Genomic DNA, 24,012 nt, shown 5'->3' on the forward strand with positions numbered 1-24,012 from the left:
TCTGTGCTTTGGTTGCTGAATGCAGGCCTGGCTGCTTAGCCAGCTGGCAGGTCCCTGGCCCTGCCCCTCTCTGACTCAGTAACGGGTGGGGGTGTATTGGGCTGTATATGCCCCCATGCAGAGGCACACTGGCTCGGGGTGTTCCCTGCCAGCCAACAGGGTATGGAGCTGCCTTCTGCTGGATGTTGGGTCTGGTGAGCTGCAGGAAGGGCTCTGAAGAACATAAGAACAGCCATCCTGGGTCAGACCAGTGATCCATGTAGCCCAGTGTCCTGTCTTCCGACCGTGATCAATGCCAGGTGTTTCAGAGGGAATGAACAGAACAAGTCATCATCAAGTGATCCATCCCATGTCGTGCAGTTCAGGGCTGCCCAGAGAATTCAGGGGGCCTGGGGTCTTCGGCGATGGGGGGCCCCTGCCGCCAAATTGCTACTGAAGACCCGGCACTTCAATGGTGGGTCCCGGGGTGGAAGGACCCCCACCGCAGGTCTTCAGGGCACTTCAGCGGTGGGTCCTGGAGCGGAAGGACCCCCTGCCAGCGAATTGCTGTCGAAGACCCAGAGCGGCAAAAGTTCCGGGGGCCTGGGCCCCGCGAGAGTTTTCCGGGGCCCCCAGGGTGAGTGAGGGACCCGAAAAACTGTCATGGGGACCCCTGCCGGGCCCGGGGCCTGGGGCCTGGGGCAAATTGCCCCACTTACCCCCCCTCTGGGTGGCCCTGGTCCAGTTTCAGCTTCTAGTAGATTTAGGGACACCAAGAACATGGAGTTGCATCCCTGACCCTCTTGGCTAATAGCCATGGAGGGACCTGTCCTTCAGGAACTGATCTCATTCTGTTTTAACCCAGTTACACATTTGGCCTTCACAACATCCCCTGGCAATGAGTTCCACAGGTTGACTGTGCGTTGTGTGACGAAGCACTTCCTTTCATTTGTTTTAAACCTGCTGCCTATTGATTTCATAGGGTGACTCCCTGGGTCTTGTTACCTGAAGTGGTAAATAACACTTCCCTAGTCATTTTCTTCACACCAGTCATGATTTTATAGAACTCTGTCATATCCCCCATAGTCATCTCTTTCCCAAGGTGACCAGTCCCAATCTCCTCATATGGAAGTTGTTCCATACACTTAGTCATTTTTGTTGCCCATCTCTGTACTGTTTCCAATCATCTCTCTTCTTTGAGATGGGATGACCAGAACTGCAGGCAGTATTCAAGGGATGGATGTACCATGGATTTCTATAGGGGTCTTATAATGTTCTCTGCCTTATTATCTGTCCCCTTCCTAATGGTTCTTAATATTCTGTTCGCATTTTTGGACTGTCCTGCATGTTAAGCTGGTCTTTTCAGAGAACTCTCCGCAATGACTCCAAGATCTCTTTCTTGAATAATAAAAGCTAATTTAGACCCCATCATTTTGTATGTAAAGTTGGGATTATTTGCATTATATGCATTGCTTTGCATTTACAACATTGAATTTCATCTGCCATTTTCTTGCCCAGTCACCCTGTTTGGTGAGTCCCTCTGTACCTCTTCACAGTCTGCTATGGACTTAGCTATCTTGAGTAATTTTGTATTGTCTGCAAACTTTGCCACCCCACTGATCACCCCTTTTATCAGATTATTTAGGAATATATTGAACAGCCCAGCCCAGTACAGATCCTAGGAGGATCCTGCTATTTACCTCTCTCTACTGTGAAAACTGACTGTTTATTCCTACCCTTTATTTCCTGTCTTTTACACAGTTACTGATTCATGAGAGGTTCTTCCCTCTTATCCTGTGACTGTCTAAGAGCCTTTGGTGAGGGACCTAGTTAGAGGCTTTGTGAAAGTCCAAGTCCACTGTATCCACTGGATCATTCTTGTCTACGTGTTTGTCGACACCCTCAAAAAATTCTAATAGATTGGTGAGGCGTGATTTCCTGTTACAGAAGCTGTGTTGACTCTTCCCAACATATCGTGTTCATCTGTGTGTCTGATAATTCTGTTCTTTACTCTAGTGTCAATCAATTTACCTGGTCCTGAAGTTAGGCTTAACCGGCCTGTAATTGCCTTGGTGTCACATTAGCTCTCTGCTAGTCTTCTGGTTCAGAGCCTGATTTAAGCGATAGGTTACCTACCAAAGTTAATAGTTCTGCAATTTCATATTTGAGTCCCTTCAAAATTCTTGTTCATGGTGGCTTGTTGCTGTTCAATTTATCAATTTGCTCTGAAACCTCCTCTATTGACATCTCAATCTGGGACCGCTCCTCAGATTTGTCACTGAGAAAGAATGGCTCAGGTGTGGGAATCTCCCTCACCTTTTCTGAGGTGAAGACAGATGCAAAGAATTCACCTGGCTTCTTCTCTGCAATGCCTTTGTCTTCCTTGAGCGCTCCTTTAGCACCTTGATTATCCAGTCGCCCCACTGATTGTTCGGCCCACTTCCTGCTTCTGATGTACGTACAGACTGTTTTGCTGCTAGATTTTGTGTCTTCTGCTAGTTGCTCTTCAAATCCTGTCTTGGCCGGCCTAATTATACTTTTACACCTGACTTGCCAGAGTTTATGCTCCTTTCCGTTTTCCTCGCTTGGATTTGACTTCCAGTTTTTAAAAGACGTCTTTTTGTCTCTAGCTGCCTATTTCACTCTGCTGTTTAGCCATGATGGCATTTTTTGGGTCCTTTTACTGTTTTTTGTTGTTTTTTTTGGTGTGCATGAATTTAGTTTGAGCCTCTGTTACGGTGTTTTCAAAAAGTTTCCATGCAGCTTGCAGGCATTTCACCCTTGTGACTGTTCCTTTTTAATATCTAATTAGCCTCATCATTTTGGTGTAGTTCCCCCTTTTTGTAGTTAAATGCTGCTGTGGTGGGTTTCTTAGGGGTTTTCCTCCCTACACTGATGTTAAATTTAATCGCCACATGGTCTCTATCACCTAGTGGTTCAGCTGTATTTGCCTCTTGGACCGGATCCTGTGTACCACGTAGGGCTAAATTAAGAATGGCCTCTGCGGGGTATTTACCGCATGGCTCTGCTGCGTCCCCCAGCACTGAGCCATGATCTCCCCATCCCATGCCAATCTGTCTGTCTTTCTGTCCTCACAGTTCCCAGAGTGCGGCTTCTACGGGCTCTATGACAAGATCCTGCTCTTCAAACATGACCTGTCGTCTGCCAACATCCTGCAGCTGGTGCGGGTGGCCGGAGACATCCAGGAGGGGGACTTGGTGGAGGTGGTGCTCTCAGGTAACATGTGTGGGTGTGTGGATGAGGGAGAGAGAGAAAAAGGGCTGTGTGGGTATCTACACGCCTTCTGCTCCCTGTTGGAGGGGATGGGCCCTGCTCTGTGTGTGCGTGTGTGTGTGTGTGTGTGTGTTTTCCTGCCGCCCCCTGGTGGAGGGGATGGGCCCTGCTCTATGTGTATGTGTGTTGTGACCTTGCTGCCCCCTGCTGGAGGGGATGAGAGTGTGTGTGTGTGTGTGTGTGTGTGTGTGTGTGTGTGTGTGTGTGTGCGCGTGTGTGTGCTGCCCCCTGGTGGAGGGGATGGGCCCTGCTCTATGTGTATGTGTGTTGTGACCTTGCTGCCCCCTGCTGGAGGGGATGAGAGTGTGTGTGTGTGTGTGTGTGTGTGTGTCTGCTGCCCCCTGTTGGAGGGGATGAGCCCTGCTCTGTGTGTGTGACACCACAACACACTTGCCCTCCTTTCCTAGATGCTCACTAGCCCATCCGAGCTCTTCCCACGCAGCCCGCTCCACACTGGCTCACACCTGCCAGCACCATAGGCTGTCCAGCTGCTGATCCTGTCCGGGTGGCGCTGTGAGCGCATTGCCAGCTTGTTCCCCAGCCCGCGGCAGCCGATCCCGACTCGGTGGCGGTGGCTGTGTTGCTTACACTGTGTTGGCAGAAGGCTGGGCGGACTGATGGGGCGCTGAGGGCTGGGTGGGGCAGAATGGGGCTGCCCCCAGGGCTGGTAAAGCGGGTGCAACACCGGCACGATGCAGCCCCTTGGCACGTTGCCATACGACAGGCAGGGCCTGGTTCGGGATGCTTCATGACTGGAGAGGACGGGACACAGTGCCACGGGGTGCTGGGAGATGGCAGGGGAACAGGACGTGTCTCGGTGCCGGGGTCCCTGGGAGAAGCCTGGGATATAGCGTCAGGTACCCCGGTACCCATCACGGCATAGTCACTCCGAGGCTGTGGGTGGGGAGCTTCCCCACGCATGGCTGTGGGCCGTGCGCGGGCTCCTGGCTCCCTGGCGCCATCGCTCTCCTCCGCTGCTCCCCGCCCACGGCTGCTTTCGCTCCTGTCGGTGCCCAGGTGCTGTTCTGAGTCAGGGCCGCCCGCGCGCGCCCCGGCAGGAAGTGGTTTGGGGGCCGGCTCCCTGGCACAAGACCTGGTGGGGGGGAAGGGCAGGGGCGCGGCAGCTCCGAGGCCCGCCGTGATGATGTTTCCCTCACCACCACCACCACCACCCGCAGGAAATTCTGCCCCACGCCTGCCCAATCTGTGCCAGCGGCCGCCCTGTGTTCGAGAATCCCCGGTGTCAGGGGCTGTCGCCAGCAGAGGGTGCCCCTGGCACCAACAGGGGGGTCCAGCCACCGCCCAAAGCGGGGTGTTGGCTATGGATCGTTACGGGGAGGTGGGTGCAGGGAAGTGGATCCAGCCGGGCCCACGGGCTCCCGGGAGCAGCCGGCGGTCTGGACCGGGCCGTGCCATGGCATGACCTCCCTCCCTCTCGTCCACCAGCCTCGGCCACCTTTGAGGATTTCCGGATACGTCCGCACGCCCTGAACGTGCATTCGTACCGCGCCCCGGCCTTCTGCGACCACTGCGGGGAAATGCTCTTCGGCCTGGTGCGCCAGGGCCTCAAGTGTGACGGTACGGCGCCCAGGGGGAGGGTGCGGGGGTGTCTCCTCATCTGAGCCCAGGGGACTGGCTGACTCCCCGGGAGGTGGGGGCGGGGAATGAGACATGGGGTCTTTCCCCTCTAGGAGGCGCTGGCTCCAATCCAGCCTCAGGGCTGGGGAGTGGCTGACTCACTAGGGTGGGGAATGGGACACGGGGCTTTTCCCCTGTAGGCGATGCTGGCTCTGATCTGGCCCCAGGATAGGGGACTGGCTGGCACGGGGGGAGGGAGAGGGAGGAGTGGCTGTTTGTTGACCCTTGTGTGTAATGAGTTGAAGGGGGGGTTTCAGCCCAGTTTGAAGCGGGTCCCACTGCACAAGCCAGCAGGTGAGAAACACCCCAAACTGTCCACAAAGCCCCACAGACTGAGCAGACCTCTGCCTGCGGGGGTGGGGGAGGTCGATCTGTCTAGGGTGGGGGCTGGCATCGCTTTTCACTACCGAGGTCACCTCTACTTGGCCTGCAGGGGTGGGGGGCCGGGTGCCTGGCACTGGGGAGCTCTGCTTTTGACCTTGGGGGCTCCAGCGCGTGGCTGTGGTCCCTTCGCCACGTGTCCTGTCCCAGCCCCGGGACGCAGGCAGAGATGGAGTCACTTAGCGTGTAGGTAATTAACCAACTTAACACTTAACCTGGGCTCCCAGCCATCCCGTTAAACCAGCGTCCCAGCCAGATCCACGCTGGGGCCTGCCCCGCTCCTTGGGCTGGGACCGCTGCCCAGAGCCGTGCCCTCCGCCTCCCCGTCCGTCTGTCTCTCTTACACTTAGATCGTAGGCTCTGTGGGGGAGGACTGCCTCCATCTTCGGACAGCGCTATGGGGCTCTGATCCCGCCATGGGGCCCTGATCCCATACTGGGCCTCCCCCACCTCCGGGGCCCTCCCGCCGCCCGTCTGGTTGGAAATGTGATGCAGGCAGCTCCTCCGTATTGCAGGTTGTGGCCTGAACTACCACAAGCGCTGCGCCTTCAACATCCCTAACAACTGCAGCGGGGCCCGCAAGCGCCGCCTCTCGGCCACCTCGCTGGCTACCTCGCAGTCCCTGCGTCTCGCCACCTCCGAGTCACTGCCCTGCGCCCCCGATGAGCTGGTAAGAGCCCCTGCTGGGTGGGGATGGGGACCACCCGGCCTTGCATCGCGGGCCAACCCCAGATATGGCGCTGGCCGTGCATCGTGGCCACCTGAGCTGTGTGTCAAGCCCCCTATACTGCCCAGCTCAGGGCGATTCTTCTCAGGCTGGAGGGGCAGGGTATTGGTGCTGGGGATGAGAGTGGTCTGGGGTCCATTGTCACTATCGCTGCGTAGTTTAGAGTCATGGCTGGCCATGACCAAGGGTCATGCCCCAGGAAGAGTGGGGGTGGGGGTGGATGAGCAGCCCTTGTCACAAGTTCAGGTCTCGACCCAGCCCTCAATGTACTGGGTCCCCAGCTGGAAGTCCCACCCCCCATCCCCAAGGGTGTTAACTGCCCCCCCCCCGTCCCATGGCAGTGCTAACTGGCCCCCTCTGTGGCTGCTACAGCGCTGGGTTGGCCATGGAACCTGACTCCCCCACCCATGTGGCTGGTAGGGGGCAGGGCACGGGGCCTGTGCTCTGGGGCACGGAGCTCTTGCCTCCGTGGGTTATAATACCCCCTCCCCCCCGCAGAGCCGGAGCTCCATGGAGACCTTGCCCCGCCGGCTCACCAGCACCTCCTACATCGGGCGCCCCATCGAGCTGGACAAGCTGTTCCTCTCCAAGGTCAAAGTGCCTCACACCTTCCTCATCCACTCGTACACCCGCCCCACCGTCTGCCAGTTCTGTAAGAAGCTGCTCAAGGGGCTCTTCCGCCAGGGCCTGCAGTGCAAAGGTGAGTGGGGAAGGGAGAGCAGGGGTCAGGTGGGAATCAGCCATTCTCCAAGAAGGGCCAAGGTAGGGAAAGGAGAGGGGAGCGCTGGGTGCAGACGGCCGGTGGAACTCCCTGCCACTGGAGGATCCAGCGGTGCAGCTGGATGTAAGAAGGGGCTGGGCATTTTTATGGGAAAGGGCTTCCATTCTCATGCTTCAGGGCCTGGGATGAGTGTCAGAGGGGACAGGAAGGAGATTCTCCCCACCCGCTCCACACCCACCCCTAAAATGGAGGAGTGAATGTGCTTTCCTTTGAAGCTTTCTTAATTGGCTGCTGTTGAGAGATGGGACACCAGGCTAGAGGGGCCCATGGGTCTGATCTAGGGTGACAGGGAGGGGGCGGGATACTGGGCTAGATGGGCCCATGGGTCTGATCTCGGTTGGCAGGGCGGCCAGGATACTAGCTATAGAACAGAAATGGCTCCACCCCGCTCTGAAATTATTCTTATTTATTAGGTGTGTTACGGTAGTTCCAAGGGGCTCCTGTCATAGACCAGGACCCCCTTGTGCCAGGCACTGTACAGGCATCTACTTCTGGGGTGGGACGTGGCAGCTGTCTGACAGAGAACAGCAACATCATACAGCAATGAGGGGATGGGAAGTGGAGGAGAAGCCCTCCCCCACAGGACGGGGAGATTTCGGGAGGGGCAGGAATGGACACGGCTGGTGGGGTTTGGCTGAGATCTTGGGGCTCGCAGCCTGGCTGGTGCAAGGTGTCAGGGAGGGGGTTCGTGTCTTGTTCTGCCATCTCCCCAGGAGGGTGGGGGCACCGTCCCTGCCGCTGCACAGCGCCCCCTGGTGAGACTGTGGGGTACTGCAGGCCATTTTGGAAAGAGGGGCGGGATGGTGGAAAGATGGGGCTGGAGACCCCCATGCTGGCGCCCTCCTGATGCTCCCTCCTCTTTCAGACTGCAAGTTTAACTGCCACAAGCGCTGTGCCACCCGGGTGCCCAATGACTGCCTGGGCGAGACACTCTTCAATGGCGGGGGTGAGTGGCAGCCATGCGTGGGCGGAGGGGATGGTGGGACAGTGTCTTGGTGCTACTGCCCGGGGGCTGGGGCGGGGGACGGGACTGGGAGTGGGGATCCAGCCCTAGCCCTGGCTCATACAGCATGTGAGTCTCCTTCATCCCCCTGCCTGCCCATGGGCTGGGATCCCAGCGTGGCAGGGTCCTGTGGGGCAGTTCTGGGGTTGCAGCCTGGCACCGGCAGGGCCCCACGGACTCTGGTGCTTCCCCCTAGATGTGCCCATGGAAGACGCCAGCGACCTGAGCGACGCCGACAAGAACTCGCTGATGGACGAATCGGATGACTCGGGCATTATCCCCGGCTCCCACTCGGAGAACGAGCTCCACGGAGGGGACGACCCCGATGACGACACCAGCAAATCCCAGGGGTACAGCCCTGCCCCCTGAATTGCCCCTGCCCTGCCCCTCTCTCCCCAGCATCCTGAGTGCGGGGCCAGAGTCCCCCTGGCATCAGGCTACCACCAGCTGGCTGCTGCATTTCCTGGTATGGAGAGCAAATATCCCCTGACCACTTCACCTCTGGGTCTGGGGTACCTTCCCTGGGATTTCCTGCCCCCCCACTCCAGCGCTGATGACCCTCAGTTCTGATCCACAGCTACCCTAGCCCTGGGCTCTCCCCGCCACAGCTCTGCCCTTACCCCTCAGTCCTGACCCACAACCCCCCAGCTACCCCATCCCTGGGTTCTCCCCGCCACAGCTCCACCCTTACCCCTTGGTCCTGACCCACAGCCCCCCAGCTACCCCATTCCTGGGCTCCCCCCGCCACAGCTCCACCCTTACCACTCAGTCCTGACCCACAACCCCCCAGCTACCCCAGCCCTGGGCTCTCCCCGCCACAGCTCTGCCCTTACCCCTCAGTCCTGACCCACAACCCCCCAGCTACCCCATCCCTGGGTTCTCCCCGCCACAGCTCCACCCTTACCCCTCGGTCCTGACCCACAACCCCCCAGCTACCCCAGCCCTGGGCTCCCCCTGTCACAGCTCTGCCCTTACCCCTCAGTCCTGATCCCCAGCCCCCAGCTACCCCAGCCCTGGGCTCCCCTTGTCACAGCTCTGCCCTTACCCCTCAGTCCTGACCCCCAGCCCCCAGCTACCCCAGCCCTGGCCTCCCCCCAGTTCCCACAGCTCTACCGATGCTCCTCAGTCTTTACCTGCAGCCCCCTTCCTGCTATCTCAGTTCCGGGTTCCCTCACCCACAGATCTGCTGATGCTCCTCCGTGCTGATCTGCAGCCCACCCCATCCCCGTTAGCCCAGCCCTGAGGTTCCCTGCCTCCCCTCCCCTCACCCTGCCCCCCAGCTAACGTGTCCGGTTGTTCTCCCCCCAGCTCCATGGGCTACATCCCGCTGATGCGGGTGGTGCAGTCGGTACGGCACACAACCCGGAGGTCGAGCACAGCGCTGAAGGAAGGCTGGGTGGTTCACTACAGCAGCAAAGACACCCTGGTGAGAGAGGGCCAGTTCCTCCGGGGAAGCCAGGCTCAAGAGCGGCTGTAATGGGCTGCTAAACTGTATTATACTGCACCGCCCCTAGCTGGTGCTGTGAGTAAGCTAACCTCAGCTGTACCTGGTGGATGCAGCCCTGGTGGGCAGGTGAACTCTGCAGCCAGGCCAGGTCTGGTGCAGGAGAATGAGGAGGTGCCAGAAGTGAGACTGAGAACAGAAACAGAAACAACAGCAGCCAAGGTTGCAGACAGAAAAAACAAAAACCTGCAGGATCTCATCAGCATGCCCCTCTTCAAAGCCCCACAGAACTTTATCTTTGACAAACCTTCATACTGGACAGACTGGAGACAACTGGTCCCCCCTCCCCTCCACTACAGAAGGATGTGGACAAATTAGAGCGAGTGCAGCGGAGGGCAACGAAAATAATTAGGGGGCTGGGGCACATGACTTACGAGGAGAGGCTGAGGGAACTGGGGTTATTTAGTCTGCAGAAGAGAAGAGTGAGAGGGGATTTGATAGCAGCCTTCAACTACCTGAAGGGGGTTCCAAAGAGGATGGAGCTCAGCTATTCTCCGTGGTGGCAGATGACAGAACAAAGAGCAATGGTCTCAAATTGCAGTGGGGGAGGTCTAGGTTGGATATTAGGAAACACTATTTCACTAGGAGGGTGGTGAAGCACTGGAATGGGTTTCCTAGGGAGGTGGTGAAATCTCCATCCTTAGAGGTTTTTAAGGCCCAGCTTGACAAAGCCCTGGCTGGGATGATTTAGTTGGTGTTGGTCCTGCTTTGACTAGGGGATTGGATTAGGTGACCTCCTGAGGTCTCTTCCAACCCTAATATTCTGTGATTCTAAGATTTTACAAGATCTTGCATTGCTGCTAAACTCCAAAAAGAAACTGGAGATAGCCAGGTATCGTCTTTAATGTGTGCTATGGGGAAGCAGGCAGAGCGTGTCTTTAAATCCTTTGACTTTAGTGAAACCAGTCAGAGAGATGATGGTGAAAAGGTTCTGGCTGTGTTTGATGCATACTTTATACCTCAGAGAAAAGCGATGTATGAAAGAGCATGTTTCCACCGGAGAATTCAAGAACCAGGGGAAAATGTTGAACGTTTTTTAAGAGCTCTGCATGCATTGGCTGAAAACTGTGTTTCTGGGAATGCAAAACATGAAAATATCAAACACAGGCGTGTTGTTGGGTTAACAGATAAAAATCTTTCACAGCAGCTACGATTGAGGAGAGATTTAACCCTAGCCACAGCTATCCAGAAAGCAAAACAGTCAGAATTAGTCACACATCGGAACAAAAGGCAGGAGCAACTTGAAAAAGCTTAAAGTAGCTTAGGCTCGGTCTACACTATGATGATGCACGTCCAGCTAGAGGCGCATGGTGTAATAATTGCACCAAATATGGACATTTTGCAGCTGTTTGCTTCGCCAAAGCAGTCAGGGAGTTGACTTGTATTACAGACAATCAAGAAACATGGCTTCTGGGATCTATCACTCGTGACGAAGTAGAGCCTGCCTGGAGAATGAAATTAAATACTCATGGCAAGAATATTGCCTTTAAATTGACTCAGGAGCTGACGTCACAGTCATCTCAGAAGGGATTTACAATCACCTTTGACATCACCCAGAGCTGAAGTCACCTGATGTAGCTCTGAACTGCAGGGACCAGTTCACCACAGAAACAACTTAGAGACAAAAACTTTGGGTTCAGAGTCAGATCAAAGGATCAAACACCCAGCCGCAACATGGCAGCCATGATGTCCGGATTTTATAGGGACAGTCCTGATATTAGGGGATTTTTCTTATAAAGGTGCCTATTACCTCCCCCCCCCGGCTCCTGGTCCCGATATTTCACACTTGCTATCTGGTCACCGTAGCTATGATGGGCCTAGCGAGGAGGGTGGAAGAACTCGACGGAGGATTTGATGATATTAGGCTTTTGAAAGGAGATCCAGGACAAATCAATGCAAGAGACAATGCTGAACCATACAGTATATGAACACCTCTACCAGACAGACCATGGAAGAGATTAGCTGCAGATTTATGTAAATTCAGAGGATAGCGTTTTTTTGTTGTTGTGGGCTGTTTTTCCAGATATATAGAGATAACATCCTTGAAAGACGTAACATGTTGCAGTGTTATAGAGAAACTGACATGCCTGTTCGCTCCCTTTGGCATTCAAAACAACCAGTGATGGACAACGAACCACAAAGTGCCATGACAGAATTTAAGTTATTCTGCACGAAATATGATTTTGATCATATTCCCAGCAACCCACATAACCCACAAGCAATGGAGAGGCTGAGAGAGCTGGGCAGACAGCCAAGGAAATCCTACTGCCGGACGATCCATTCCTTGCTCTTCTGAGTTACAGATCAACACCAACAGTAGCAACTGGATCCAGTCCTGATGGGAAGACAACTCAGAACTACTCTTTCGACTTTGGAAAATAGCCTATCTCCAGATTGCCCCATCGCGAAGAGAATAGCCAAATCGCGTAAAAAGGCTAAAAGAGCTAACGAATGCTTTTATAACAAAAACAACGAGGAGTCCTTGTGGCCCCTTAGAGACTAACAAATTTAGTGTGAGGTCAGTTTAACGAGACAATTCACTTAACAGCAGGATACCAAGGGAGGAGAAATAACTTTTGAAGTGGTAATGAGAGTGGCCCATTTCAGACAGTTGACAAGAAGGTGTGAGTAACAGTAGGGGGAAATTAATATTGGGGAAATGTAATGACCCAACCACTCCCAGTCTTTATTCAGGCCTAATCTGATGGTATCTAGTTTGCAGATTAATTCCAGTTCTGCAGCGTCACGTTGGAGTCTGTTTTTGAAGTCTTTTTGTTGAAGAATGGCCACTTTGAGGTCTGTTATTGAGTGAACAGAGAGATTGAAGTGTTCTCCTACTGGTGTTTGAATGTTATGATTCCTGTTGTCAGATTTATGTCCATTTACTCTTTTTTTGTGTACAGACTGTCCTGTTTGGCCAATGTACATGGCAGAGGGCCATTGCTAGCACGTGATGGCATAGATCACATTGGTAGATGTGCAGGTGGACGAGCCCCTGACGGTGTGGCTGTTTTGGTTAGGTCCCATGATGTTGTCCCTTGAATAGATATGTGGACAGAGCTGGCACCGGGGTTTGTTGCAGGGTTTGGTTCCTGCGTTGGTGTTTCTGTTGTGCGGTGTGTAGTTGCTGGTGAGTATTTGCTTCAGGTTGGGGGGCTGTCTGTAAACGAGGACTGACCTGTCTCCCAGGGTCTGTGAGAACGAGGGATCATCCCTCTGGATAGATTGTAGATCCTCGATGATGCGCTGGAGAGGTTTTAGTTGGGGGCTGTAGCATAAGCGCTGACTCTGTGGGTGTGCCGGGGCTGGAGCACCCACAGGGAAAAACTAGGGGGTGCTCAGCACCCACTGGCAGCTCCCCGCCCAGCTCACTTACGCCTCCAGTCTGCCTCCACCTCCTTCCCTGAGCACGCCATGTGCCCACTTTTTCCCCCTAGCTCCCAGCACTTGCACTGCGAAACAGCTGTTTCGCGTGGCTGGGAGGGAGGGGGGAGGAGGGGGAACCCAGCGTGCCCGGGGAAGAGATGGGGCTGGGGCAGGGATTTGGGGAAGGGGTCCAATAGGGGCAGGGAGGGGGTGGAGTTGGGGCAGGGACTTTGGGAAAGGGGTTGGGATGGGAGCAAGGCAGGCGTGGGGAAATGATGGAGTCGGGGCAGGGCCGTGGGTGGGGTGGGGTGCGAGAGCACTCACCAGCGCCAGGGAAAGTTGGCACCTATGGGCTGTAGGTGACGGCTAGTGGTGTCCTGTCACTTTCTTTTTTGGGCCTGTCTTGTAGTAGGTGACTTCTTGGTACCCTTCTGACTCTCTCAATCTGTTTCTTCACTTCACCAGGTGGGTATTGTAGTTTTAAGAACACTTGATAGAGATCCTGTAGGTGTTTGCCTCTATCTGAGGGATCAGAGCAAATGCAGTTGTATCTTAGGGCTTGGCTGTAGACAATAGATCGTGTGATGTGGTCTGGATGGAAGCTGGAGGCATGTAGGTAAGTATAGTGGTCAGTAGGTTTCCGGTATAGGGTAGTGGTTATGTGACCATCTCTTATTAGCACAGTAGCATCCAGGAAGTGGACCTCTTGTGTGGACTGGTCCAGGCCGAGGTTGATAGTGAGGTGGAAATTGTTGAAATCTTGGTGGAATTCTTCAAGGGCCTTCTTCCCGTGGGTCCAGATGATGAAGATGTCATCAATGTAGTGCAAGCAGAGTAGGGGCGTGAGGGGACGAGAGCTGAGGAAGCGTTGTTCTAAGTCAGCCATAAAAATGTTGGCATACTGTGGGGCCATGCGGGTACACATAGCAGTGCCGCTGACGTGAAGGTATAAATTGTCCCCAAATCTGAAATAGTTGTAGGTGAGGACAAAGGCACAAAGTTTAGCCACTAGGTGTGCCGTGATGGTGTCGGGGATGCTATTCCTGATGGCTTGTAGTCCATCTTTGCGTGGAAGGTTCGTGTAGAGAGCTTCTGCGTCCATAGTGAGTAGGATGGTGTGTTTTGGAAGATCGCCAAAGGATTGTAGTTTCCTCAGGAACTATATTGCCAATATTTTTATGGTTGACTTAGAACAACGCTTCCTCCGCTCTCGTCCCCTCATGCCCCTATTCTACTTTCACTACATTACCACTTCAAAAGTTATTTTTCTCCCTTGATATCCTGCTGTTAAGTGAATTGTCTCCTTAAACTGACCTCACACTTCATAAGGCAACTCCTATCCTTTAATGTGTTTATACCTGCTCCTGTATTTTCCACTCCATGCATCTGACGGAGTGGGTTCTAGCCCGGGAAAGCGTATGCCCAAATAAATTTGTTTAATCTCTAAGGTGCCACAAGGACTCCTCGTTGTTTTTGCTGATACAGACTAACACGGCTACCACTCTGAAACTTTTATAACAGACGTCACTCAGAGAACCTGGTGACTGTGTTCGTGTCCGGTTGGGTAGAGAAGAAGGATGGACATCTCCAGCTGCCATAAAGAAAAAGAATTCAGCGCTCAAGTCATACGTGATCAAGACCAACAGTGGAGACGTCAGCAGAAACGGTCAACACTGATAGTTTGTTCCTCAGCAAGAGCAAACTGTGCAGATGGCGGCTGCAGGACAAGACTCCACAAGGTTTCCAAATCGACCACTGTCTGTCGTTGCAACTGCTGGCCAGCCAGATGGCCGAGTCCTTCCGCGTTCTGGTCGTGTAACTAGAAAACCAGCAGGTTTCAGAGAGATGTGACAAACTGAGCTGTTGTGAACGGCACAGGCAGCGTGATGGTGTAAATAGTGCACGTGGTCGGAAGGGAGATGGAATGGGATGTTAAACCATATTAGATTGTTGAGCCACTAGCTGTGTGTAATGTACTTTAGTTAAGCAAATCTTGGCCGGTTCAGGACCATGATGCCGGCCTGGGGTAGATATGGACTGAGAGGGACCCCACTTCCCCCTCCCCGAGCTGGGCTGTGACCATCTGCCTAGGGCTGAGCCGCCAGCCCCATGCAATGGTAGACACCCCCATGGGAACTAAGTTTGTTTCTTTCCCCTCCCCAGAGGAAGCGTCATTACTGGCGGCTGGACTGCAAGTGTATCACGCTCTTCCAGAACAACACCTCCAGCCGCTACTACAAGGTAAGCGCCCTGAGCAATTGTCCCTGATAGTCTGTTCCACCAGCAGAGATGGAGATGCCCCCTCAGCGCCCACCGAGCCCTTCCCCACCCAAGGCAGAGTCATCCCCAACTGTCTGTTCCTCCTAGGGAGGTGAGGTATCTCAGGTGACTGTATCCCAGGGTTTGTAGGTTTCAGTGTCCCCAACCCTTCTCTTGGGGAGATGTTTCCCCAGCCTGGCTGATTCTGCATCTCCTGTACTGATTTTCACACTGTAAATCCCGGCTGTGTGCGTGTGCGTGTGCGTGTGTGTGTGTTGTCACCACAACCTTTATGTCATCGACCCCACACTGATGAGTCAGGCTGCTCAAAAATCTTTGGACAAAAAAGTCCTTTTTCCATCAAAAGACATTTTTGGCACCAAAAAAGGAAAAAAGTTTAATTGTTGAAGATTTATTTTTTTTAATGGAAATTCTCAGCAAAAAGGCACCTGCTTTTTTTTTGTATGTTGAAGTGATGTCAAATTCCCACTGTCTCTTGAGTTCCTCTGCCCCTTCATTTCTTTCCCCTTGGAAAAAGTGGGTGGGACGTGAAAGTGTGTGTTGTGGGGGGAAGAAGGGGAGGAGATTCCACTCTTTTCCTACTTTCCACGCGAAAAGTTTTGGCGGGAAATATTTTCAAAAGTCTGAATTTCTCTCATTTTTTTAAAACCATTTTACAAAAATATTTCCTTTATTTTCCACTGTGGGGAAATAAAAGAAATAACTCTCTTTCTTTCTTTAAAACAAAAAAAAAATGGTGTGTGTTTGGGGAAGAGAAAATGAAGGAAATAAATGGGCGGGTGGAACCCTGAAAATTCAGAGGGAAATCAAAGGGCCCAGAAGCCAAGCTGGGCCGAGCTACTCTGCATTCTGCCCCTGAGCTTGCGAGTGGGTTCCCGTTGCAGGAAATCCCGCTGTCTGAGATCCTGGCGGTGGAGCCGGCCCAGACCTTCGCCCTGGTGCCGCCGGGCGGCAACCCGCACTGCTTCGAGATCGTCACGGCCAATGCCACCTACTATGTCGGGGAGAACTGCGCCCCGGTCCCGTCCACTGCCAGCCAGCAGCACAGCGGGGTTGGGCTGGAAGTGGCCGTGGCCTGGGAGAGCGCCATCCGCCAGGCCCTCATGCCCGTCATTCTGCAGGATGCTCCCAATCCTCAGGGACAGGCCCCCCACAGTGAGTGAGAGCCCCGAGGCCTGGGGTGGGCTCTGGGGCAGTGGGGAGAGCACCCCCTTCCCCGCTTCCTGCAGCACCCCCTAGCACCGTGTTGGGTTGTTGGGGCCAGTGCTGACTGCGAGGGGAGAGCCCCCCCTACCGAGCCCCCACCCTGGTCCCTGCAGCACAGTGCTGTCTAGTGCCACACTGGGACATCGGGGTCCTAAAGAGCATCATCTCTCGGATGAGCATCACCTCTCGGATCACCATCACTGCTCCCTGCAGCGCTCTGGGTGTCTCCCATCCGAGTGCAGGCTGGTCCCTATTGGGAGCCCAGCCCGAAGCACCAGCATCCTATCAGACCCTTCTGGGCCTAGCCTGGCAGCGTCCCAAGTGTGGGAGGTGATTGCCGTGCAGGGGGTGACACCGTTCTCGCTTGGGGATCACCGAGCTGGTCCTGAGCTCAGTCCTCAGATGCTGCAGCTCCCCGGGAATCAGGCTTAGGGACTGGGAAAGGGTCGGGGACTTGACACGCCATTCCCCATGTAGGATTTCATGCCCTGGACACAGTATACGGGGGGCGGGGGGAGGAATCCTGATTGGTTCAGGCCAGGCCTGTCTGGTGCCGGCTCCTAATCAAAGGCCTGTTTTCCTTTCCCAGGGCAGGCATCGCTCAGGATCTCCGTGTCCAATAGCCAGATCCAGGAGAATATGGTGAGTAGAGGCCACACCCCCTTTCTTTCGGCCACGCCCCCTCTCTTTGGCCACGCCCCCTCTCTTTAGGCCACGCCCTTCTCTGTGTATGTCCAGACCCAGGAGAATGTGTTGAGTAGGGGTTCCCCCCACCCCATGGCTCTTTGTCTATATATAAAGAGTGGGAACATGAACCATCGGCTAAGGAGGAGGACAAAGGAATAGCATGAGCATGTAGGGACAAAACCAGAAAGGCTAAGGCACAAAATGAGCTACATTTAGCAAGCAACATAAAAGACAATAAGAGGAAGTTGTGTGATTACCTCAAGAGCAAGAGAAAGATGAAGGAAAGTGGAGGCCCTCTCCTTAGCTGGGAAGGAGAACTAGTAACAGGCGACCTCGGGAAGGCAGAGGCGTTTATGCCTCTTCTGCTTCAGTGGCCTCTAAAAAGGTTAATTTGTGACCAGATACGTAACACAATTAATGGTAACAACGAAAGGGAAGAAGTGAAAGCCAAAATAGGGGGAAAAACAGGTTAAATGGGACAGCTATATTTGAGTCGTCAGATGAAGTTCACCTGAAGGTACTTTAGTTGCTAGCTGAAGCAAAATCTCAGAACTGGTGACAGTTCTTTCAGAATTCCTGGAGCACGTCAAAGGCTTTGTGAAAGGCCAAGTACACTATATCCACCCAATCAGTCTTTTCCACATGCTTGTTGACCCCTTCAAAAAATTCTAATAGATTGGTGAGGCGTGATTTCCCTTTGCAAAAGCCGTGTTGACTTTTCCCCAACATATTGTGTTCATCTGTGTGTCTGATAATTCTGTTCTTTACTATAGTTTCAAGCAATTTACCTCGTCCTGAAGTTAGTCTTAACCAGCCTGTAATTGCCTCTGCAGCCTTCTTAAAAACTTGGTATCACATTAGCTCTCTGTTACTCTTCTGGTTCAGAGGCTGATTTAAGCGATAGGTTACCTACCATAGTTAGTTGATCTGCAATTTCACATTTGAGTCCCTTCAAAACTCTTGGTCCTGGTGACTTATTACTGTTTAATGTATAAGTTTGTTCTGAAACCAAATCTATCGACACCTCAGTCTGGGACCCCGCCTGTCTCTCTGCCCCACCCCTACATGTGATGGACACCCTCCCACCCACCCCGGATGGGCCGACATGACCCTTTTTCTTGTGCCGTTGCAGGACATAGCCACAGTTTACCAGATCTTCCCGGACGAGGTCCTGGGCTCAGGGCAGTTTGGAATTGTCTATGGAGGTGGGTTCAGGGGGAAGGCGGGATGCAGGGCTTGCCACTGAGAACCTCTGGGATGGGGTATGGTGGATGTTTGTACAGGGATCGCTCACCCAGCTGTGCACTGAGATGCAGCTGGCTCTGGGGTGGAGCGTGGGTGGGGGCTGTTTAATAGCTGCACGGGGATGCTGCAGACCAATTCGGAAGAGAAATGGAAGAAGACTGTCATGTCCAACCCTATTTTGAATAGGGGAGATTAGCTGGTTTGGGGTGTTGGGAATGGGACATGGGGCCTTTCAACTCAAGGGGGCACTGGGTCCAGTCTACTCCCAGGGTGGGGGAATGGCAGGGTCAGGAGGTGGGCAATGGGACACGGGGCCTCTCCCCTGCAGGGGGTGCCGGATCCCCTGGGACGAGGACTCTAATACCTCTGTTCTGGCCCCCAACAGGAAAGCACCGAAAGTCAGGCCGGGACGTGGCAGTGAAGGTGATCGACAAGCTGCGTTTCCCCACGAAGCAGGAGAGCCAGCTGCGTAACGAGGTGGCCATCCTGCAGGTGAGAGGGGGACTCCCCGGCCCTGGAGAGAGCGCACACCCCCCCCACGGCGCCCTCCTCGGTGGTCCTGGAGCTTGACTGGCTTAGACGCATTTCTGAAAGCTGGCCCTGAGGTTGCTGCTCACTGTTGCACAGGTCCAGCCCAGGTCCCAGCAGGGCAGGGAGACACGGGTTGAGCCGGCTGCTCTGGAGGAGGCAGCACATGGGGCTGGGGTTTGCCTGGAGCTGGGTGGCTCATGGGGGTCACCAGCTCCAAGGAGGGGTGGGGCTGGCAGATGGATGGATTCTCTGCCCCCAGCCTCCACTTTTATCCCTCCTGTCCCTGGCCCCCAGAGCCTCCGCCACGCAGGCATAGTGAACCTGGAGTGCATGTTCGAGACGCCCGAGAAGGTGTTTGTGGTGATGGAGAAGCTCCACGGGGACATGCTGGAGATGATCCTGTCCTCGGAGAAGGGCCGGCTGCCCGAGAGGCTCACCAAATTCCTCATCACCCAGGTGAACCCCCCCTTCCCCGAGCTGCCCCAGCACCACAGCTTGTCCCCGGGGCCACTGGGTGGGGGAGTTCACCAGGATGGGCATGTGGCTGTCTGTCCATCTGGAGGGGACTGGCCCTGGTCTGTGTGTCCGTCTGTCCATCTGGAGGGGACTGGCCTTGAGGTGTGTGTGTCCGTCTGTCTGGAGGAGACCTGCCCTGCCCTCTGTATCTGTCTGTCTGTCTGTCTGTCTGGAGGGGACTGGCTCTGCGCTGTGTGTCCGTCTGTCTGGAGGGGACCAGCCTGCTCTGTGTGTCCCTCTGTCTGGAGGGGACCGGCCCTGCACTGTCTGTTTCTGTCTGTCTGGAGGGGCTGAGCTCTGCTCAGGGCATGTCCCTGCTGCCCTCTGGGGTGCCCCAGCCCAGCCTGGTCCCTCAGCTCCTCCCTGCGGGGGACGAGGGCGGGTACAGGAGGAACAGGCAGTGCCCCCTCCCCTCCCTCCAGCTGGCGGGGTCAGGCCTCTGCCCACCAGGCTACTCTCTTCCCCCTGTGCCCCCTCCAGCCCCTGGGGGGCCCCCCTGCTGGGCGGATGGGGGGAAGGGCCCTGTAAGCTCTTGGGGCAGCCCTGGCCCCGCGTGCAACATCTGACCTGCCCCGTCCTGGCAGATCCTGGTGGCCCTGCGGCACCTGCACTTCAAGAACATCGTCCATTGCGACCTGAAACCGGAAAACGTGCTACTGGCCTCTGCCGAGCCCTTCCCCCAGGTGAGACCCCCCCAGGTTGGACTGCCCAACCCCCCTCTACAGGGACCCCTCCCCCCTCCATGTGGCTCCTTCCCCTCCCCCAGGTTGGATTGCCCTACCCCCCTCTACAGGGGCCCCTCTCCCCAGGGACGACTGTCCCATCACAGTGCACAGGGACCCCTTCCCCCAGATGAACCCCCCCCCAGTCCCCTCCACAGGGATCCCCTTCCCCCACGTGGGACCCTCCTTCCCCTCCCCCAGGTTGGACTGCCCTACCCCCCCCCCCACAGGGATCCCTCTCCCCAGGTACGACTATCCCACCACTCTGCGCAGGGACCCCTTCCCCCAGATGAACCCCCCCAGTCCCCTCCACAGGGACCCCCTTCCCCCATGTGAGACTCCCCCCACTGCCCTCTGCAGGGACCCCTTCCCACTCCGTCTTCCCCTCTGCTGTTTGTGACACCCCCATCTCCCACCGTGGAGATCCCTCATCCCCCACAACTCCTGGGGTATTGGGGAGAGCCCCACCCCGCTCCCTGCAGCACAGCGCCCCCTAGCACCTCACTGGGGCATCGGGGCCAGGGGGAGAGCGCCCCCTGCTGAGACCCCTCCCCCGGCTCCCCCAGGTGAAGCTGTGTGATTTCGGGTTTGCCCGCATCATCGGCGAGAAGTCGTTCCGGCGCTCGGTGGTGGGCACCCCGGCCTACCTGGCCCCCGAGGTGCTGCTGAACCAGGGCTACAACCGCTCTCTGGACATGTGGTCAGTGGGTGTCATCATGTACGTCAGCCTGAGCGGCACCTTCCCCTTCAACGAGGACGAGGACATCAACGACCAGATCCAGAACGCTGCTTTCATGTACCCGCCCCACCCCTGGCGCCAGATCTCGGCCGGAGGTACCTGCCTTGGGGTTGCGGGGGGTCTCGGTCAAAGGGACCTGCCCTGGGGGTGGAGGGCGATCTCGGCCGGAGGGACCTGCCCTGGGAGTGGGGGGCAGTCTCAGCCAGAGGGACCTGCCCTGGGGGGAAGGGGGATCTCGGCCGGAGGGACCTGCCACCCGGAGGGGGATGAGGATCTTGGCCGGAGGGACCTGCCCTGGGGGGAAGGGGATCTCGGCCAGAGGGACCTGCCACCCGGAGGGGGAGGAGGAGGGGGATGGGGATCTTGGCCGGAGGGACCTGCCCTGGGGGGTTGAGGGGGGATCTCGCTGGGGGGACCTGCCTCAGTGTGTGTTCTGGTTTTGGGGTGGGGGCGTGTCTTGTTGCCTCCTAGTGACAGGACCCAGCCGCTACAACAGCTGCCTGCGGACTCCCAGCTATGGGGTTTGCATCTCAAGCTCAAATGGCGGGGGGAGGGGGGAGGCGCTCAGACTGCCTGCGAGGGGGCAACACCCCCAACTGACACCCCCATCGCTGCACCCACAGCACCCCCAGCAGGAAGGCCTGTGTTGCTGGGGCAGCATACCCCCTATCCGCGCACCCCGTGGCTTTCCCCCGAGCAGACTTGGGCCCTTCCTGCCCCCACAGGCTGCTCCATGACTCCCCCGCGCTTTCTTCCCCTCCAGCCATCGACCTGATCAACAACCTGCTCCAGGTGAAGATGAGGAAGCGCTACAGCGTGGACAAGTCCCTGAGTCACCCCTGGCTCCAGGTATGTAGGGGTGGCCCAGCCGGGGCCTGACAGCCTCCCCCCAGACCCAGCAGCGTCCCCCAGCCCTGCCTAGGTCCAGAGCTGTCACCTAAGGGAATGCTCAGCAGGAGCGTTGCTATTGCTATTGAGAGGTGGGGAAAGTGAGGCATGGAGAGGGGCTGGGACTTGCCCCAAACCTGGGAATGGAACCCAGGAATCCCAGCTCCCAGCCCTCTGCTCTAACCACTAGATGCCACTGCCCTCTTACACAGGCCTGCTGCTGTTGCCTCTGTGCCCAGTATGGTCCTGCAGCCACTGCCCTTGGTTGCAGCAGCAAAAGGAATTATGGAGCCAGCTAGAGGTGGTGGTTCTGGTGCTCTCCAGCAGGGGGCAGCAGTGACACACACCAAATGGCCCAGTGCAGGGCAGTTCTGGTCTTATCCAGCAGGGGGCAGCAGTGACATACCCCAGCTGGCCCAGTGCAGGGCAGTTCTGGTCTTGTCCAGCAGGGGTCAGCAGTGACATACCCCAGCTGGCCCAGTGCAGGGCAGTTCTGGTCTTGTCCACTGGGGGGCAGCAGTGACAAACCCCAGCTGGCCCAGTGCAGGGCAGTTCTGGTCTTGTCCAGCAGGGGTCAGCAGTGACACACCCCAGCCGGCCCAGTGCAGGGCAGTTCTGATATTGTCCAGCAGGGGGCAGCAGTGACACACCCCAGCCGGCCCAGTGCAGGGCGGTTCTGATATTGTCCAGCAGGGGGCAGCAGTGACACACCCCAGCCAGCCCAGTGCAGGGCGGTTCTGGTCTTGTCCAGCAGGGGTCAGCAGTGACACACCCCAGCCGGCCCAGTGCAGGGCGGTTCTGATATTGTCCAGCAGGGGGCAGCAGTGACACACCCCAGCCGGCCCAGTGCAGGGCGGTTCTGGTCTTGTCCAGCAGGGGTCAGCAGTGATGCACCTGCTCCCTGTTAACCCCTTGCTGCCCCTGCAGGATTACCAGACGTGGCTGGACCTACGGGAGCTGGAGACCAAGATGGCCGAGCGCTACATCACCCACGAGAGTGACGACGCCCGCTGGGAGCAGTTCGCCGCCGACCACACCCTGCCCTACCCCGCCCACCTGCGGGCCCCCCGGGGGCCGCCCCCCGAGGAGGAGGAGGAGGAGGGGGAGGGGGAGCTGCAGGGGCTGACAGAGAGGGTCAGCATTCTGTGAGCCTGGCCCCCGCACCCTGTGGCAGAGAGAAGACCCCCCCCCGCTCCAGTTGAGGGGGAGGGACAAGACGGACCCCCGGGGATGGGGTGAAGGACACCCCTGCCCCTGCTTTGTGTGGCGGGGACGTGGCTCCCCCTGCTGGCACCAGAGCAGACAGGACGGCTCCCTTTTCCCAACTGGTGCATTGTGAAGAATACCCCCGCCCGCCTACCTGCACGCCCCCCCCCTGCCCATGGGGGCCACCCTCAGGAGCCCCCGAGCAGGTGCCTCTAGGGCTGAAGAGAGGCAAGTGGGGGCCGGGGGATGGGCTGGGGGCCCCAGGACATGGCGAGGGGCCAAGGCAGGGCGTGTCGCCTGGCACAGCTGCTGAGGTTGCTTGGTGCCCATCTGGACGGCCCTCGGCTCCCGTGGCGCCCCGGCCAGTGCGAGAATGGAATAGAAGAGGATGGGGTGAGAGGCCCCAGGGCCTCAAGGAGGGGAAGAGGGTGGGGGCCTGGCGCTGTGATTGGGGGCTGAGGGCATGAGGGGGGTGGAGTCCCAGGCACATGTCAGGGACCTGGGGGTGGCTGAGGGGTCCCAGCGAGGTAGTTGAGGAGTGGGGGGAGGGTGCAGGATGTACTAGGCTCCCATGGTTAGGACAGGAGGGTGTCCCAAGGGCATGGGGTTGGTGTTAGGGGCCTGGACTATGGGTGAAGACTTTTGAGGACATAGGGACCCCTCCCTGCACCCACTTTCCCTGGTGCATCACTCTGGGGGCAAAAAGGGGGGTCTCCATTTTGGGGAGCACAGAAGGAGCTGAGCCTTCCCCCTCTTGTCTTCAGCGGGGTAGAGGGGAGAAGCATCCATCCACCCCTACCCCAAACCCCTGCTGGCTCCAAGCCATCTCGGCCAGACCGAAGCCGCCCTAGGCCGAGCCTTCTGGATCTTGACGCCCTGCTCCACATGTGGCCTGCGTGGCCATGTGCATCCTGGCCCATGCACACACGTGTTCACGGTGGGGCCAGGGGACGGGCGAGTAACTGACGAGGCCCATGGAGCTGAGACTGATCTACGCCATCCTCCGGTGGATGCTCATACAGGGACGTGTGTGTATAAATAAATAGTGAACAGAACCCGACCAGCCTGCCTTTGAACTGAAATATACATGACCCCCTGTGCAGAGGGATGCTGAGTCATGCACCCCCCAAGCTGGAACGGATGGGGTGGGTGTGATCACCCTGCACTCCAGCTACAAGCCCCAGGTAGTGCTTGGGGTGACCCTGCCCCTCTGTAGGGCACAAGGTGCAGGGCTGGGGGTCGCCTCCGAAAGTTTCAGATTTAGCCACACTCCAAAGTTATGCTCAGGAGCCATGGGTTCTAATCCTGCCTCTACCGCT

The 24,012-nt window shown here is 56.5% G+C and overlaps 1 protein-coding gene across 1 annotated transcript in view; it reads left to right on the forward strand.

Annotated features, from left to right (window-relative positions):
• The window catches only part of PRKD2 (protein kinase D2), a 32,527-nt gene extending 8,774 nt beyond the window's left edge, over positions 1 to 23,753 (forward strand). The window contains exons 2-18 of the mRNA XM_030544558.1: positions 3,078 to 3,216; positions 4,720 to 4,851; positions 5,808 to 5,962; positions 6,518 to 6,719; positions 7,666 to 7,746; positions 8,000 to 8,153; positions 9,112 to 9,229; positions 14,837 to 14,914; positions 15,838 to 16,108; positions 16,749 to 16,801; positions 17,979 to 18,051; positions 18,477 to 18,583; positions 18,917 to 19,078; positions 19,723 to 19,821; positions 20,427 to 20,694; positions 21,363 to 21,448; positions 22,415 to 23,753. Of these exons, the coding sequence (XP_030400418.1) occupies positions 3,078 to 3,216; positions 4,720 to 4,851; positions 5,808 to 5,962; positions 6,518 to 6,719; positions 7,666 to 7,746; positions 8,000 to 8,153; positions 9,112 to 9,229; positions 14,837 to 14,914; positions 15,838 to 16,108; positions 16,749 to 16,801; positions 17,979 to 18,051; positions 18,477 to 18,583; positions 18,917 to 19,078; positions 19,723 to 19,821; positions 20,427 to 20,694; positions 21,363 to 21,448; positions 22,415 to 22,636 (2,400 nt within the window). The 3' untranslated portion in view covers positions 22,637 to 23,753. The remainder of the gene's footprint in view (positions 1 to 3,077; positions 3,217 to 4,719; positions 4,852 to 5,807; positions 5,963 to 6,517; positions 6,720 to 7,665; positions 7,747 to 7,999; positions 8,154 to 9,111; positions 9,230 to 14,836; positions 14,915 to 15,837; positions 16,109 to 16,748; positions 16,802 to 17,978; positions 18,052 to 18,476; positions 18,584 to 18,916; positions 19,079 to 19,722; positions 19,822 to 20,426; positions 20,695 to 21,362; positions 21,449 to 22,414) is intronic.
• Positions 23,754 to 24,012: the final 259 nt, after the last annotated feature.

This window comes from Gopherus evgoodei, unplaced genomic scaffold, assembly GCF_007399415.2.
Source record: "Gopherus evgoodei ecotype Sinaloan lineage unplaced genomic scaffold, rGopEvg1_v1.p scaffold_34_arrow_ctg1, whole genome shotgun sequence".
Classification (NCBI taxonomy): domain Eukaryota; kingdom Metazoa; phylum Chordata; order Testudines; family Testudinidae; genus Gopherus; species Gopherus evgoodei.